Below are 16751 nucleotides of genomic sequence, written 5' to 3' on the forward strand. Positions count from 1 at the left end.
TACAAGTTTATATGCCAACTAGCTCTGGAGATGAAGAAGAGATTGATGAAATGTATGATGACATAAAAGAAATTATTCAGATAGTGAACGGAGACAAAAATTTAATAGTCATGGGTGACTGGAATTCGACAATAGGAAAAGGAAGAGAAGGAAACATAGTAGGTTAATATGGATTGGGAGTAAGAAATAAAAGAGGAAGCCACCTGGTAGAATTTTGCACAGATCATAACTTAATCATAGCTAACACTTTGTTCAAGAATCATAAAAGAAGGTTGTATACATAGAAGAAGCCTGGAAATACTGGAAGGTTTCATATAGATTATACAATGATAAGACAGAGATGTAGGAACCTGGTTTTAAATTGTAAGACATTTCCGGGGTGGGAGGGGGAAGGGGGGGGATGTGGATTCTGACCACAATCTATTGGTTATGAACTGTAGATTGAAACTGAAGAAACTGCAAAAAGGTGGCAATTTAAGGAGATGGGACATGGATAAACTGACTAAACCAGAGGTTGTACAGAGTTTCAGGGAGAGCATAGGGGAATGATTGACAGGAATGGAGGAAAGAAATACAGCAGAAGAAGAATGGGTAGCTTTGAGGGATGAAGCAGTGAAAGCAACAGAGGATCAAGTAGGTAAAAAGATGAGGGCTAGTAGAAATTCTTGGGTAACAGAAGAAATATTGAATTTAATTGATGAAAGGAGAAAATATAAAAATGCAGTAAATGAAGCAGGCAAAAAGGAGTACAAACGTCTCAAAAATGAGGTCGACAGGAAGTGCAAAATGGCTAAGCAGCGATGGCTAGAGGACAAATGTATGGATGTAGAGGCATATATCACTATGGGTAAGATAGATACTGCCTACAGGAAAATTAAAGAGACCTTCAGAGAAAAGAGAATCACTTGTATGAATATCAAGAGCTCAGATGGAAACCCAGTTCTCAGCAAAGAGGGGAATGCAGAAAGGTGGAAGGAGCATATAGAGGGTCTATACAAGGGTGATGTACTTCAGGACAATATTATGGAAATGGAAGAGGATGTAGGCGAAGATGAAATGGGAGATATGATACTGCATGGAGAGTTTGATAGAGCACTGAAAGACCTAAGTCGAAAAAAGTCCCCAGGCGTAGACAACATTCCATTAGAACTACTGACAGCCTTGGGAGAGCCAGTCGTGACAAAACTCTACCATCTGCTGAGCAAGATGTATGAGACAGGCGAAATACCCTCAGACTTCAAGAAGAATATAATAATTCCAATCCCAAAGAAAGCAGGTGTTGACAGATGTGAAAATTAACAAACTATCAGTTTAATAAGTCACGGCTGCAAAATACCAACGGGAATTCTTTACAGATGAATGGAAAAACTGGTAGAAGCCGACCTCGGGGAGATCAGTTTGGATTCTGTAGAAATATTGAAACACGTGAGGCAATACTGACCCAATGACTTATCTTAGAAGATAGATTAAGGGAAGGCAAACCTACGTTTCTAGCATCTGTAGACTTAGAGAAAGCTTTTGACAATGTTGACTAGAATACTCTCTTTCGAACTCAGAAGGTGGCAGGGGTAAAATACAGGGAGCAAAAGACTATTTACAATTTGTACAGAAACCAGAAGGCAGTTATAAGAGTCGAGGGACATGAAAGGGAAGCAGTGGTTGAGCAAGCTGTAAAGGAAACAAAAGAAAAATTTGGAGTAGGTATTAAAGTCCATGGAGAAAAATAAAAACTTTGAGGTTCGCCGATGACATTGTAATTCTGTCAGAGACAGCAAAGGACTTGGAAGAGCAGGTGAACGGAATGGACAGTGTCTTGAAAGGAGGGTATAAGATGAACATCAACAAAAGCAAAACAAGGATAATGGAATGTAGTCGAATTAAGTCGGGTGATGCTGAGGGAATTAGATTAGGAAATGGGACACTTAAAGTAGTAAATGAGTTTTGCCATCTGGGAAGCAAAATAACTGATGATGGTCGAAGTAGAGAGGATATAAAATGTAGAGTGGCAATGGCAAGGAACGCGTTTCCGAAGAAGAGAAATTTGTTAACATCGAGTATAGATTTAAGTGTCAGGAAGTCGTTTTTGAAAGTATTTGTATGAAGTGTAGCCATGTATGGAAGTGAAGCATGGATGATAAATAGTTTAGACAAGAAAAGAATAGAATTTTTTGAAATGTGGTGCTACAGAAGAATGCTGAGGATTAGGTGGGTAGATCACATAACTAATGAGGAGGTATTGACTAGAATTGGGGAGAAGAGAAATTTGTGGCACAACTTGACTAGAAGAAAGGATCAGTTGTTAGGACATGTTCTGAGGCATCAAGGAATCACCAATTTAGTATTGGAGGGCAGCATGGAGGGTAAAAATTGTAGAGGGAGACCAAGAGATGAATACACTAAGCAGATTCACAAGGATATAGGTTGCAGTAAGAACTGGGAGATGAAGAAGCTCGCACAGGATAGAGTAGCATGGAGAGCTGAATCAAATCAGTCTCTGGACTGAAGACCACAACAACAGCTTAGTTGTAGTACAAAAGGTCAAAGTATGTAAATTCATCATAGTGTGCTATCAAAGTGGCTCATAAATCTTGTCATACCAAATGATGGCTATACTTTATTGCTTTGTATCTACTGAAAGAGTAATTTTCTGAAGCTAATACTTTAGTTATCTAAAGCCTGCCAGCATGTCATAAAACTCTGCAAGAGGCACCCATACTGTTCAAATAATAACTGAGTTGGCTGACTCTGAGCACTATGGGACTTAACTTCTAAGGTCATCAATAACTGAGTTACTGAAGTTCAAAGTGTGCTAAAAAATTTAATCAGTCAATTTTGGCTCACTTTCAAAAGGTAATATCTCAAAAGGGATCACTCAAATTTGATTGTTCTCGGCACCACTGAAAAGAGCTCACCTTGCTTGATCAGAAAAAGTTGTTTATATTTTGGAGACTTTGCATTTAAGAACAAATAAACCTATGTTTTCATTATATTACATTTCTCAACATTGTGGCTTAAATGAATAGCCTAAATGATCAACTTTGATTTACCATTACTCAGGATCTAAGAGACCTGTCATGATGAAACTTTGTGAACCTGTTCAACTTTTTGGCTACAATATCTTAGCTGTAAAACAAAAGGTCAAACTATGGTAAATTCATCATAGTGTGCTATCAAAGTGGCCTATAAATCTTGTTGTGCCAAATAAATCTACATTTATATTACATTAAATGATATATGTGCCAGTCATACTCTTTATGGTTCCCAAGCCAAATACTTCAGTTATTATTAACTCATTTGCTGAAATTTGTTACTAATAGCAATTACTGTTGATTCTATCAAGCTATAATGTCAGCCCATTCTTGTTGCTGATGGAGCTGGAATGACAGAAATAATGTGAAGGTTTGGAATCCGACAAGCATCCTCCCTAGCTGGCCAATAGAATGAATGTGCAGGTCCATTGGGGTGCACGAAACTGACCAAAACACCAGAAACTTCAGACACATTACCAATCGACCATTTTCCATCATATATACAGGCAAAGTATTGGGCCGGCTGTAAGGCTGTAATATTTCTGAATGGAACTGTTGCTTGACTTTGGCCAACATTTGCCACAAAAGAATTTGTATCATTGGATACTCTTCTAATACAAACTTGCTTTTCATTTAATGGCACAAAATGGTGATTCTCTCTTGTTCCTGATACTGTGCAGCCATTTTTGAACCTTGCTCCCTGCTCAGTTTTTAATGTTTCAATTTCTTCTTTTGAAACAAAGTGAATTGGATTCCTCTGACATTCTTTCTACAGTATTTAAACAAATCAGTTGGTGTCAAAATCTGGTACTCAGTTGGTCTTTGAAGGCTTGCTCTTGCTGCCAGGCACTTCACAGTTCCTCCAATTCCATCACATGGAGATTTTAAATGGCTTGCAGTAAAAAGTTCCATTCAGCTGAGATTCCAAAGTCATTTTGATGGTGGCAGAGATTCAGAAAATTTTTGAAGTTTCTGAACTGCGCTACTGACCCACCACTGAAGTATTAAATGTGTGTGATTTTTCCAAGGAGACACTTCAGATCTTCTATTAATTTCACTATAAAAGCATGTACAGCGATTGCATCATGTTTCAGGCTGCCGCTTATTATACAGTAGCTGATGCTGCTGATCTCCAAGTTATTTCTGAAGTACAACAAGTGGGTGTAAAGTTGCTTGGCTGTTATTCCAGTGAAAACTTTGAGCTACATCCTGGACAATGAAGGAATAATTTTCAGCAAAGTCCATTAATATGATCAGTTCAGTTGGCTTATAGCTTTCTTTTATGCATTTTAAGTGCTTGCTCTGGTATTTTGCAACATAATGAGGAGTGGAAAGTTTGTCAATTTTTGAAATCAGATCTTCAATAAAATCCTCGGTGGTCATCTGCTTGGTTTCTAATGTATCTCTATCAGTGTGCACCCACTGTTTGAACTCAATGGTAACATTTGGACCACTGTCTTCAAAACTACTTTCTAAAAACTGTTGCAGTAGTTCTTTTCCCGGACAGATTTCACAGCGATGAAGCATGCAATCTTTGGATTCCAAATCACACACTGTTTTAGCAATCAGACTCTTATAATCTTATTTAATTGAAGTGCTTGCAAGCATCACTTTCACATTTAGGTGTAAAGTGCAAACACAGACTGAGTGGGTTCCTGCAGCACCCACAGTGATGCACCATTTTGGCCTCAATTCGCAAAATTTGGAAAATCCGATTTCAGGCCCATGCTAAAATCGATATGCAGCAAACATTTCTTTCAATTATTCAGAAGAAGGTATTTTTGCATCAAAACTTTCTTTCCTTCTATTCTAATTGATACACAGTCTTTTTTACTTGGGCAAATTCAGTTAAATTCTTCATTCTGAAAAAAATGTTACCACTCTTTCTTTTACAGCATCTGAACTCTTCTTGCCACATTTGTTTTTTGGCAGAGCTAATACACCATTTTCTGCTTGGAATTTCCTAACTGCTTTTACCATCGTCTCTGAAACACCAATCTCTTGCACTGTCTCTTTTATAGTCCAGCTTTGTGGTACTAATGTCAGTATTTGCAATTTTTCATGCTGCCTTGACAATTGCAACTTCTCTTTCAACTCTTTAAACTTATATAATCTTCACAATCAGGATATGTCTTGCTTGTACTAGGTGTTTGAAGATCTTTTGGTGCGAATCCTCCAGCAGCAGCAATGTTATTCACAATTGCCTCTTGAGCTTCACTTATTTTTTGTTTTGTGTAACCTTTCACATCCCTTTCTGATACTCTCTGAAATTTTAGAGGGGAGACCCCAAAAGCAGTTAGACTTGAACTGATAGATACTTCTGGATATGCTTCATGTTCTGACTGGTTTGAAGTTGACTGTGATTTTTCTGCATCCTTTGCTAAAAATTGTTTTCTGCAAGCTGGACAGATCTTCTGACCAGGTTTCACATTGCTCTTAGTCACGGCTTGCAATTGTTTTGCTGTTTCCACATTGACAATCCATAAACTCTTTTTTAACAGAATGGCTCTTTGCACCAAATGGATTACAACAAGATCTCTGTAGAAAGTCATATTTGTCCACAAGTACTGCTTTGTGATGAAAGCATATTTGTGCATTTTCAGTATAACATATCTCAGTTCTTTGGTTTATTAATTCCTGTTGCTCTACAGAAAATTCTTTTATTGGAATGAAGTCTTGTTGATGTGTGTATGTTTTTAGATTACATTCAGAATTATCTGCAAGGGCAATGACACATGGTACTGAAAACTTGTTGATATCCATTACACTACAATTAAATTTATTCTTCCAATTGCCGTTTGTTTTAATATTAGATAAAGCAGAAGTGGTGTATATTTCCAACTGTAAAATATTAAACAATCATAGATAACGGGAACTTCCTTGAGAGTACAACAGAAAAAATTAAATAACGTGATAAACATTTCTAAAAGGTCACCCCACCATACTACTCATGAGGCTGTAATTTAGCAGTGCTTCATGAAAGATCTATATGTACATCCTCTAAAAATTTCATCAACATTGGAGATGGTCGAGTGGGGAGATTGTCCAAATTTAGGCCACTTAACATGGAATGACCCACGAGGATTTACATGAGAGGTTAACAATTGCCAATACCTGGTGCAAATGAATACTGTACCCATTCTACTAGAAGCCGAGGTTATGAAATTGTATTGCATTTTTAATGGCTGCATTGTCTACAAAACCAGTTTATGCCTTAAACAATATGCAAGTCAAGTAGGCCTGAGTTAACGACCTAGAATTTCTGAAATTTTGGATTCACGGAGACGTGATCCTTTCAGTACTATTGTAGTTATTAGGCAATCAGCCATTTTTAAGGGCTGTAAACAAAAAGTGATTTCTTGATGCTATCCTAGTTACCATGATTTACTTTGACTGGTTGTCTGCAAATAATGTCGATTAGAAGTTGTTCCGTAATCATACGAAACCGGTGGTAATTGTGAAAATACGAGCGACAGAATAATCCAAAAAATACATTTACTAACCACATTGTTTTCCAAGTGTAAACCACTAGTATTTTTTTTTTTTACGAAGTTATTTGCTTAGTTTACTTGTAAACATACGTAGAAGCGCAAAGGATATCCTCCAAGTACTCGGAGAACGTGAATATTTGGATAAAGTAAAGCTTCCTCTAGTAACATGATGTGGAAGTTTAAGTAGGCATAGTATTTTCTTCAAATTGCTTAGTAGTGTAGGGGTGTATTACTGTAAGACATGTACTCACCGTTTTAATATGTATGCCCCACTGAAGGTCCGACCAGCGTTCCCTCCAAGCACGTAACAGCAATGCCTTCAAACTACTTGTTTTGCTAGTCATTGGCAGGCAGTTTGTATCAGTTTGAGACAGAATTTAAAAGCTACGTTTCTTTCATCACTTCATAATATCTCTCTAGCAGGAAATAAACAAAAAACTTTTCCCTAATCACTATCCATGCACTTATACCACCACCGCGACCACCACTACACTTCACGTTCACTTCACAACATCAACAAACAGCGAACACACGCCGTGTAATGTGTATTGTTGTTACAGTCATGCCAACAGTACACATGAAATTAAATATACTAATTTAATACAAATATTCATATAAATGACGAATCGTTGTAAAATTTCCTTTTAAAGCATAATATATGTTCTTCAGCTCTATAATAACATAAAACTTCTTTCTTTCTGCAGCGAAAACGCAGAACTGTAGATCATCTTGTTTTCTATGGGTGCGTCAGTTGTTAGTAATTGAATCGATATTGTAAATAGCGTCCAACATGTGCGGTTGAAACTGATGACTGATATGTTTGGTTTGTAACCGGTGTGAAGTACAACTTCTGTGTTAGTAAAATGTATTGAACTTCTCAGCTATTCGTGGCTGGCTATAAATATGGTTTGTCGTAATTCATTAACAGAGCCTGTAGAAGTACATTAATTTCGGTAACCTATAGAGATTCACTTAATACTTTCTTTTCAGTTATTCTATTCATTCTTTAAATCCCTTGTGGGGAAAGACGTCGTTGTGGAACTAAAAAACGATCTCAGGTAAAGTATTACTTGCCTTCATACAGTTCATAGCTGATTTACGAATTTTAGTATCAAGTATCATGACCGTCGTTGTCATTGCAGAAATTTCCGCCGTACCTTGTTTGTATCAAAGTATGAACTTTTTCAGTAGCTCGTGATATGCTAGAGTTGTAGCACACAAATACACTGACAACTTATGACCAATGTTCAGTCATTAGATTTCATTGTTTCACATGTATGCCTATTTGTATGCAATAACCTTAGCTTATGTGATGTAGATATTGGTAGGAAGTAAAAGATTTTAACCTTTTGGAAAAAAAAAATTCTCCCCTACTTAAGACTTAATAGTTTCGATAGAAAGGCTGTATCATTAAAAAGTTTTATAGATCTACAAAAGACTTCCACTTCTAATACAAAGTGGGATTCACTACACAGCAATAATTAATATTTTTCATTCCAGTTAGTATTTGTGTATGCCCCTTATTTCTAAGCTTAAGGTTGTTATGTTGTTGAGAGTCGTTATTAGTAAAAGTTTTCATTTATTTATCTATTTTTATCCAAGGATCATCTCACTGTGGTATAGGGTTTGTCAAGGTAATACAATGTGCTATCCAGAATTTTCAGGACTGGTGCTGCCATCTGGTGCAAACCCTACCTTTGGACTAATGGTCACCATCACCCTCGAAGTAGTTCCCATCCGCACATACACACCGGTCCCAGTGCTTCTGCCGCTGGTCAAATGTTTTCTGGAAGTCCTGTTCATTGAGGGTGTTTATCACAGCCAGCGATGCTTCTTGGATCCTCTCTAGAGTGTCGAACAAGATGGCCTTTCAACTTGAGTTTCAGTGTTGGGAATAGTGTGAAGTCGCAAGGTGCCAAATCTGGCAAGTACGGTGGATGGGGTACAACCGCCGTGCTGTTTTTTGCCAAAAAGGTCCTGGTAAGCAAGGGCATTTGACAGTGTGCGTTGTGATGCAGCAGCCAGTTGCCTTGACGCCAAAGTTCGGGCCCCCACCGCCGCATGTTTTCGCGGAGCTGTCGCAAAACGTCACAGAAGTACTTGTAATTCACTGTTTGGTTGGGTGGAATGAATTCTTTGTACACAATTTCCTTGGTATCAAAGAAAACAATGATCATGCTCTTCACCTGTCTCGTTTTTTTGGGTCTTGGAGAGCGTGGGCTCTTCCACTGGGACAATTGTTACTTTGTCTCTGGGTCATAACCCTAAATCCAGCTCTCGTCGCCTGTGATAGCCTGTGACAAGAAGGTCGGATGATCAGATGCAATCTGAGAAAGGTCTGTGCACACTTCAACATGCTGTGCCTTCTGACTGGCAGTCAAGATCCTTGGCACAAATGTTGTGGTGACACGACAATGTTCAATTCATCAGTCAACATTCCTTGACATGTCCCATAACCAATACCCAATTCATCCTCAAGGTCTTGAATGATTCAACGTTGATCCGCACAAACCAATTGTTGAAGTTTGACAACGGGCCTTCCAGTGTGAGCATCATCTCTGACGCCTGTATGGCCACTCAAACACATGCGTACGGCTCGTGCTCTGTCCCCCAAACACTTGTTAAATCATTGCAAGGGTCTCCATAGCACCTTTCCTGAGATTCGCACAGAATTTGATATACACATGCTGTTCTGTTCGCAGATCCATCGTAAAATGCCACACACCAAACACAGAATATTATGGAAATCACTGTAGACAAACAACATGTCCTCCCAGCTGAATGCCACTCTGCACACTGACTTAACAGATATGCAGCTCCCCCCACCTAGCGGTGCAAAGATCTACCCCTCCTACTTTCCAGATGGCAGCACCAGTCCCAAAAATTTTGGATTCCACCTCGTACAGTACTTATTGGTATGCCAAAATATACAACACACAGCATACATACCATGTTTTATGAGGATAGGGCAGGCTTTGATTAAGGAACATCCAGCATTTGCCTGAGTGATCTAGGAAAACCCAAATCTGGATGACCAGACAGAGCAGCTTCATCCTCGTGAACAAGAGGGCAGTTTCTTAACAACTGCACTGCCTCATTCAGCAAGTCCGTATTGTATAATGTTCCTTGATTTATGCACAATCTGTTTTGTTCCTCATTGTCACACACAGTGAGGACACCCACTGATCATTCCTGGACCATTTCTGTTTACTTGCCGCTTGCATCAACTCTAACTCCATTCTTACCATATTCACTATGTGCCACTGTCCACCTGTGTGACTTTTATATCTTGACACGCGATTTCCTTGTGAAAGCAGTAAACCATAAGGACGCACTGAAATGCAACAAGGTGCTGTAGCTATCCCCTTTCATTACTATCCAAATTTTTTGTTTATTTTTCCTGGGTAAATGTAACTGCATACTGGCTCTTGTTCCATGATTATGTATAGAACTATTAATGAAGCATTTAGTAATACTTTCCCTGATATGCACCACAGATTGGTAGATGTACTCTCTTGGTGCAATAAGGATGAACTTTTTTAAAAAAGCTCTTTCCAATGACTATGATTTCCAATTGTTATCCTAATGGCCCTTTTCTGCAATTTAAAAACCATGTCCATGTTTTGTGTGTTTGATCCCCAGAAAATAATCTTGTAGCTAAGAACTAATTATATGTAGGCATCATGTGTCACCACAATACATTGGCTATTACAAACAGGTGCGAACACCCTAAGAGCATAACATTCTGATGATATCTTTTCAATAATGTGCATGCCGGACAAAGCACACCAAACAGCTATCGTCTTTGAGTGGAGAGGTTCTTCGTTCCGAATACGTGGGTTGTCCTATGACCAAGGCCAGAGCAGCAATTCTGGGATTTTACAGAACCTGACAAATGAAACCAGGCCTCATCTGACATGAAGTAAAGCAAGGGATCCAAGTAACATTTAGCAGTTGATGTTAAAATCCAGTTACAATAATGAACTCGCTTTTCCTTATCCTCAAATATCTACTCTAGCACGACATTTACATCTTCATATCTTCTAGTACACGATGACACAACGTAAGAGATCCACTGACCTCCTGTGGCAACCCTTAATGACCACGCGAACTCTTATCTATAGTCTCAGGGATCCTTATTATCAGTCACCTATTCCTCTGCACATTGTACACATCTTGAACAGCATTGGTCGACTAATGCAAATGCCCCATTTCTGTAAGAACTCAACAATATAAGTGCCTCACAACAGCTGATGCATGAACACACAGCTGCAATCAGCTTCTCAGTAAAATGCAGTGTAGCCAACTTTCAAGACAGATTGCCACTTCTCAAGCAATTCGATTTGAGAAGAGTAACTAGTATGTGAGGCGTACTGGTGGTGTGTGGGGTACCTGTATGTATAGACCGATGAGCGAAACAATTATGACTGCCTGCTTAATAACATATTGGTGCACCTTTAGAATGATATACAACAGTGATTCTGAATAGCATGAATTTGCAAGTCCTTGGTAAGTTTCCAGATGTATGTGGCGCCAGATGTCTGTGCACATAGCACACAATTCCTTTGAATGATGGTTGGGTGGTTTGAGTTTTCAGAGCTGGTGGCCAATATCATCCCCACATGTATTCTGTTGGATTCAAATCAGTCAGATTTTTTGGTGAAAACAGCAATGTGAGTTAACTATCACACTTCAGATACCACTGTAGCACCATTCTGGCCTTGTGACACAAACTGGGCTGCTGGAAGAAACTATCACAGTAGGGAAAACAGCAAGCATAAAGGATCGCAGGAGGTCTACAGTAATGTTCTCACAGTCCACAGCAGCCGTGGTTTCTTCTGTTACTCTCACAGACCTCATTGAAGCTTAGATGAATCTCCCCCATAGCATAATATTGCCATCACTGGCCTGTGTAGGAGCTGCAGTGTATGTTTCAAGCAGCTATATGCCTGTATGATGGCATATCCAGACACAAACATCGACGTAGAGTAACAAAAAGTGTGATTCATCTGACCAGTTGACACATTTCCATTGATACATGGTCCAATCTCAATAATTCCGTGCCTACTGCATTCTTAATTGATGATGTCATTGGATCAAAACGGGAATGCATAGAGGTCATTTGCTGTGGAACCCCATGTTGTGTGTTCTGGAACACTTATGCCTGCACCAGTGTAGTACTCTGCCATTCAGTTTGCCACACAATTGCCACCTGTCCAGCTTTACATAGTGGGAAAGCCTCTGATCACATTTTGTGATAATGTGTGGACACCTACTAGCTTGTCGCCAACTCGTGGTTTCACAGTTTTTGGATCACGTTCTGTAGATGCCGACAACAGTAGCATGCAGGTAGCTGATAAGCTTTCCCGTTTCCGAGCTGCTTGTTCCCAGACACCAGGCCATAACAGTGTGCCCTTTGTCACAGTTACTTATGTAAGTGGATTTCCTCATTTACAGCCCAAATTACTAGACTGATTCCCCATTTATCTTTTCTCCACTTATATACTTTCCTTACTCTGCCATGTGCGTGCCAAGCCACCAGCTGGCATGTAGTCTTTTGATGGCATGCAATGGCTCATCAGTATATAACGACGTACAGTGTGCTTTTTGGTGGAACATTCTGAAATGAAGAATAAGGCAGAAACTAGCTACATCCAGTACAATAAATTATCGTGTAGTCCAGTGGTACACCTGGTACTGAGGGTGTAAGCCCTTGAATCACTTTTTGGAAGGAATCAAAGGTGGGTAACACTGATAATGAAACAGTGGAAAATCTGGGATGGAATGACAGCAGGATGGAATTAGGATATATTCCTACCCATTACATGAAGGAGAGGTTGAAAGCCGACAGGTATGTGTAAAAGTAGACTGTAGAGTGTGTGCTTGAATGTTTTTGTGTGTTTCTTCATCTGAGGAAGGACTTAGTCAGACAGCTGAGTAATGTCAAAAAGCCTAATTTTAAATGTAACTGTTGGCTGCTCAATGCATCCTCTATGTGGTGAGTAGCAATCTATCCTGGTTCATATTATTGGCACTGATAATGATTAGAGCTGTGCCACACTAAATATTCCAATAAGTGTCTGTAAAATTATTCTAAATTTTCAGTGATGGTTTTTGCAATGCATAAAACAAGACCTGATCAATGATGAATTTTCAGAGAAACCTCTGTATCAACTTTTATATAATTCAAACCACCTTACAGTATTGGTGATATTGTTCTCCGCCTCTGACATCTCCTATTCTCACTCATTAACGGTGCCAAAAGAGAACAACTGTTTGTAAGCCTTGGTAAGAGCTCAGATTTATGTGAGTTTCCTGTTGTGTTGATTTTATGAGATATACATGGGATAAAATTGTATGTTGCTTTACTCTTTGAACAGGTGCTCTCATTGTTTTAGTAAGCCTGTTCATGGTGCACAACATATTCTTTGTAGCAGGTGCTACTAGCACTAAATGAGCCTTATTGTGGGGCTATTGCACTTACTAAATGGACAGCTCAGTAACTGCAGCCTGCTGCAAATGAGAGTGTAATGTAGAGCTTGAATATTGTGATGGCTGATGTGATATTGTGTAAATAGGATAAAAATAGAAGGAAGTGCATGATTGAAACAGGTAATGCTCTTCCATGCACGGCAGGCTAAACAAAGATAATGCTCTAGAACCACAGGCTTTATGTTATGATATCATCCATTTGAAATATATTTTATATGTACACCTAACATGATTGCTGCTCGAGACTTTAGTTGCTAATTAGAAAAATACAGACATTTTTGTTATCATTAAACATTTGCTGACAATATTTTTTTATGACTGCTTGTTTCAGCATTTGTGGTACACTTCATTCTGTGGACCAGTATCTGAACATAAAGTTAACTGACATCACTGTTACTGATCCTGACAAATATCCACACATGGTAGGTTCATATTCTTCTTGCATCTTTTATATGAATCTTATTCTACATGTTTTTGATTAATTACATTGGTAAGAAAAGAAAGTTAGTACAAAAACAAAGAAATACCCTTTGTCTGTCATAGAACTGTAAATCATATCATTCATCATCATTTAATGCTATGTCTCATGAATCCTGGGGGCAGTGAGGCAGAGAATTAGTGCCTGCCATAATTTGTATTATAAGGTGTAAGATGCATTGAAACACCGTTTTAAGCTTTAATTACTCATATCCTGTACATTCAGCACACAGGCAGACATTTATCACCTTTCTTGTCTATTAATGTCCAGTTGCATCCAAGTGCAGCAGCCCATGTGTGTGCAGTATCATACTGACATGGAGGCTATGAATAGTGTCCTTCACTGGGGTAACAATTTTATATGATTGTTCACTAAAATACTCTCATGTGCATGCCCATAGAGCACATTTTAATCTCTCTTCCAGACTCCATATGTACTCATTCACTGTTACGAACACTCCTTAACCATTCCTTGCTGTTGTTCCCATCATTACTGTCTTCTCAAATGAAACCTTGTCCCAGGCAGCCAGTTACTTCAATCCAATAACTTTTGTACATGCAGTGTTAAAGCAGAATGACCACCATCTCCATCTGTTAGCTTCGGTGTTTATTCCTCCTAGCTGCACGGTTGAAAATGTCAATCAACAAATGGTCAAAGACTGAAACTTCAGTTGTGAACCATAACCGAGTATTCCTTTCGTTACTGTTACAGGGAAGTAGATGCTTGCTGTACTCTTCTATTATTGAATACTATGCCCTTATAGCTTTCATATACATTTTAGAGAACAGTGTGTTTGCAGTATACATTGGAATCGCAATACATGTTGGATATGAACCTTTGAAAAATCACTTTTCTCCTTTGAATATTACCCTTTGTGCCAGTTGTATTCTCACTCTTTATTTCTTTAACTATACCGTGCAGACTACATTGTTCTTGTCATTAATGTACTTTTCATCATGACAAGTGTTTGGGTAATACACTTCCATTCTTGCCTCAAATCTCATGAGTTTTTTGTAATCCTCTTCATTGTGTCAGTGGTGTCTACAGCGAGCATTTCGTCTCTGCTTTCAAACCATGGATTTTAAAAGATGTCATCTTCCTTTCTTCATTGTTCCTCGCAGTTTTCTTCTCTCTCTTACCTCCTTCCCTTCCCCCAACTGCCCCACACATCTCTCAATTGATTGCTATTTAACTTGCATATATCTATGTAGCCTCCTCTGTCTTCACTCTATTCCATCTTTCACAATCTTTGTGATAGCTCTTAAACTGGATTTTATGTTGTAATCTTGTACGATATAGTATGAGTAAATTCATCAGGATTTTGTTGCAATAAGATCACATTTTAAAAGCAATTTTGTTTGCTTCCAGTTGTCTGTCAAGAATTGCTTCATTCGTGGTTCTGTTGTTCGGTACGTGCAACTCCCAGCAGATGAAGTTGATACACAGTTGCTGCAGGATGCAGCAAGGAAAGAAGCTGCTGCACAAGCTCGTTAAAAATAACCTAATTTGATAATATAAGACAATAAATGCTTGTGAAATATGTCATTTAATAAAAGGACTTATTTTTTTAATCTTTGGAAATTGCATTGTGCTTATTGAACTGTACATGAGTAAAGTCAGGAATTACCGTATTTGTTACCCTGAGTAATTGTTTCATTGAGCTCATTGTTACCGTTGTGATTTTATTATGTAAGTAGTTCACTAGAAAGAAACTAATAAGCTCTCTTTTCTTAACTATTCTTTTATCCTAACAATATGATCTCTCTAGCCACCAGATTTTATAAGTTTGGAAGTTCAATAATTGATGTTTGGTTTTTCATATCGCACAATGAAATTATAGTTTAGAGCTTTTTCTAACATAAGACCAGAGTTTTGTCATGCTGCAAATGAAGTATCGCTCAAAGAGGCATATTTGTAAGGAGAACAGCACTAAAATACAGAAAAGAGAAAACCACCTGGAATACGTTGTAGATACCTCTTATGTGAGAGGACTCATTTATTACAATCAGTTAGTAATAAGAAGTCTCATTTCAAGACTGTGTAACCATGTGCTGTTATTTGGAGGGTTCTTGTACTTGTTGTCCCTGTGACTCCATAACCTCTCTTTGTAATGAGGAGACACTTATTTATACTGTTTGTTTTGGCATTCGTAGTCTCTATTCAGTAAACATCAGGTGTTCAGGCCCTGGAGCATTGTAGTGTCCTCCTAAAGCATGGGAAGGTTTAATTTGTTATTGTAGTGTTACTCTTGCCAGCTTTAAGGGGAGAAAAATCATGAACCAGTTGGTCAACAAGGACCTTGCCTGGATTTTAGAATGCTGACGGCTTTCTAGCCCCTTTCAGCATGGATTCAGAAGATATCCTTCAACCATGGATATCTAACTCTGTTGAGTTGACAATACAACAAACTGTCCTGCAGAGGAATGGCCTAATAGTAAACTTTTTTTGACTTGGAGACGGGTTATGATACTACTTGGGAACATGACATCCTCAGACAGTTCCAGATGTTGAGTTTTGTAGGATATATGCATTTATTTGTTTATATATTTTTTCCCTTTACTCTAATTACTTTTGATATAGAATAGGTGACATCCAGTCAGTCAGTTTTTATACAATAGGCAACAAATCTCAAGCACTTCACAAATTACATGTGCCTCCTGGATGGTACTCAGGAAGAGCAATCTGATTGCCCAAGTTCTGGTTTGGTACATGCTTCAGCAACCACTGTTTGGTATTATGGTGGAACCTTGTGTAGTATAGAGTGCAAAGATCTTGACCTAACTGCTGGGATTGCAGGAATGATTCAGATGTTGCGGCAAAAAAGAAAACTCCATGCCAATGGGGTGGACGGTTGGTGAAGTGAAAGAGTTATTAATGGGCAATGTCTGGTTCACCTACCACATCTCAGTAGCTTCCCTAGATACCAGGATTAGTGTCTGGATTGACCTTCACTAGCAGCTTGCTGGACTTGAGGGCATCTTGCTAATCATCACAGCATTACTCATGACTGTTTTGATGTGTTGCCAGATAGTAACCAAACACAATCCAACGAGAGTGATGTGAGTTCAATCCTGAACACAGCAATGTCATTTGGTGTGATCCTGAATACCCAGTCTGTTGATGGTCAGCAGTTTGGCCACACCACACAGGTGCGTAAGGGCTAGCAATGTGAGGCAAAACAGCCCATGAATCAGTACATCATGTTCATTCCTTTCATGCTGTATTAAGTATGAAAAAAGTCAACTTGTCTGGCATCCCAAA

General features: G+C 38.7%; 2 protein-coding genes across 2 annotated transcripts in view; one reads left to right on the forward strand and one right to left on the reverse strand.

The window, feature by feature from the left end:
• The window catches only part of LOC124612453 (mediator of RNA polymerase II transcription subunit 24), a 150461-nt gene extending 143415 nt beyond the window's left edge, over window positions 1-7046 (reverse strand). Inside the window, exon 1 of the mRNA XM_047140679.1 lies at window positions 6772-7046. Coding sequence (XP_046996635.1) covers window positions 6772-6864 — 93 coding nt within the window. The 5' untranslated portion in view covers window positions 6865-7046. The remainder of the gene's footprint in view (window positions 1-6771) is intronic.
• Window positions 7047-7266: 220 nt separating this feature from the next.
• Window positions 7267-15071, forward strand: LOC124612455 (U6 snRNA-associated Sm-like protein LSm2). Its single transcript, XM_047140680.1, has 4 exons — window positions 7267-7426; window positions 7511-7578; window positions 13344-13434; window positions 14859-15071. The coding sequence occupies exons 1-4, from the start codon at window positions 7424-7426 to the stop codon at window positions 14982-14984; spliced, it is 288 nt and encodes a 95-aa protein (XP_046996636.1). The 5' UTR covers window positions 7267-7423; the 3' UTR covers window positions 14985-15071.
• The last annotated feature ends 1680 nt before the right edge of the window (window positions 15072-16751 follow it).

This window comes from Schistocerca americana, chromosome 4, assembly GCF_021461395.2.
Source record: "Schistocerca americana isolate TAMUIC-IGC-003095 chromosome 4, iqSchAmer2.1, whole genome shotgun sequence".
Lineage (NCBI taxonomy): Eukaryota > Metazoa > Arthropoda > Insecta > Orthoptera > Acrididae > Schistocerca > Schistocerca americana.

Coding starts and splice junctions, on each gene's coding strand:
- LOC124612455 (XM_047140680.1), top strand. Junction 7,579..13,343: donor GAACTAAAAAACGATCTCAG/GTAAAGTATTAC, acceptor TGCTTGTTTCAG/CATTTGTGGTACACTTCATT. Junction 13,435..14,858: donor CTGACAAATATCCACACATG/GTAGGTTCATAT, acceptor GTTTGCTTCCAG/TTGTCTGTCAAGAATTGCTT.